Consider the following 1,832-nt stretch of genomic DNA (forward strand, 5'->3'; position numbering starts at 1 on the left):
TAGAACTGAACTAGAACTGAACTAGAACTGAACTAGAACTGAACTGGAACTGAACTAGAACTGAACTAGAACTGAACTAGAACTGAACTAGAAATGAACTAGAACTGATCTAGAACTGAACTGGAACTGAACTAGAACTTAACTAGAACTGAACTAGAACTGAACTAGAACTGAACTAAAACTGAACTAGAACTGAACTCAGAAAATGATTCTGAGCCGATTTAAGGTGGGTATAGGACCAATATTATTGTGTGTTACAAACATCAGCACAAACCCGATATACCGTCCCCACTAAAGTGGTGTAGGGTATAATGAGACAAAAATAGTGGCAAAACACTCATTTATTATAAAACATCATTAAAATCTACCGCCAGTACTTTTCTTAACTTTTAAAACATTTAAAAATCGATGCTCATTTCACAAATTTCAATTGATATTCAACGAAAGTCGTTAGAGGAATCAGACAATATTGTGTTTATGTATAAATAGCACCCAGATTGCCAAAATTCAAATTAGTTTATTTTGAAACTCTATTCTAAACACTTGAGAACAAAACTGAAAAAATAAACAATAATAATAATAATAATAAAATAAAAATCTAAATAATAATTAAAAGTTAAAATACGTAAAAACTCGTTAAATAAATAAATAAATAAATTTGTCAAAAAAAAAAAAATACAAAACAAAATGTCTAATGATAATATTAAAATACGAGTAATACAACCAGAAGACAGTGAACAAGTTGTTAACTTTATAGTGGAACATTTCTATCGTGATGAACCGTTATGTGCAACCGAACCTAAAATTGTGGCCTCTCAAACAGATATAGATGATATTTTGGAATGTATTAGAGCCGGTACTAGTATTATGGCCACCAAAGAACTTTCACACGGTGAAGAAGAGTTATTAGCTGTTAATATTGCCGCACCAAAAGATGCCACCTGTATAGAGAAATATTTTAAAACAGCCGAAAAAGCTGGCAATACAAAATATGGTCAAATTTTAAAATTACTAGCAATAGCTAACCGTAATGCTGATATTTTCCAACGCTATAATGTTAGTACGATCTTCTACTCCTTTATAACATGTGTTAAACCCTCTGCCCGTGGTCATAATCTGGGAAAACGTTTAAAACTTGAAATAATGGCTTTAGGCAAAACATTAGGCTATCAAGTGCTAGCCGCCGATTGCACTAGCTTCTATTCGGCCGGTGTTTGTGAACGTTTGGGCATGGATCGTGTACATTTTATAGCTTATCAGGATTATGTGGATGAAAATAATAGACCCATTTTCAATCCACCCTCACCGCATGTTGGTTTGAGTTCTTTTGCTATACGCCTGTAGAAGTTGCAAAGTCATTCATTTGTTGTTAAGTTTAAATTTTAAGTTAATTTTAGCTAGATAATTATTTATGCAAAAGCAAATTATACAACACATTAAAAAACAATAAAACATAATTTGCATAATCAATCGCAAAATTATAATTATATATGTATGTTTGTTTTTATAATGTTTAAATTATAATCAATATATAGAACTTGTTTATTTTAATAAATGTAGTGGATGACTTTAAATCAAATAACATATGCTGCAAACATATACAGTACCTGTTAAAATTACACTAGTTTACAAATTAATACTTTTTGTTTGCACGTCCAAATTTTGACATAAACTAAACTAAAATTGGAGTAGAAAAAGAACTAAACTAGAACAGAACTAGAACAGAACTACAACTGAACTAGAACTGAACTAGAACTGAACTAGAACTGAACTAGAACTGAACTGGAACTGAACTGGAACTGAACTAGAACTGAACTAGAACTGAACTAGAA

General features: G+C 30.9%; 1 protein-coding gene across 1 annotated transcript; it reads left to right on the plus strand.

Moving 5' to 3' along the window:
- The first annotated feature begins 669 nt into the window (after nt 1-669).
- LOC111686558 (arylalkylamine N-acetyltransferase 1-like) lies at nt 670-1,489 on the plus strand. Its single transcript, XM_023448924.2, has one exon. It carries the CDS (start codon nt 688-690, stop codon nt 1,342-1,344), a length of 657 nt encoding a protein of 218 aa, XP_023304692.2. The 5' UTR covers nt 670-687; the 3' UTR covers nt 1,345-1,489.
- Nucleotides 1,490-1,832: the final 343 nt, after the last annotated feature.

Source organism: Lucilia cuprina, chromosome 6 (assembly GCF_022045245.1).
Source record: "Lucilia cuprina isolate Lc7/37 chromosome 6, ASM2204524v1, whole genome shotgun sequence".
NCBI lineage: Eukaryota > Metazoa > Arthropoda > Insecta > Diptera > Calliphoridae > Lucilia > Lucilia cuprina.

Excerpts from the sequence above, each read along its gene's own strand:
- LOC111686558 (XM_023448924.2), top strand. The coding sequence starts at position 688 with ATGTCTAATGATAATATTAAAATACGAGTAATACAACCAGAAGACAGT.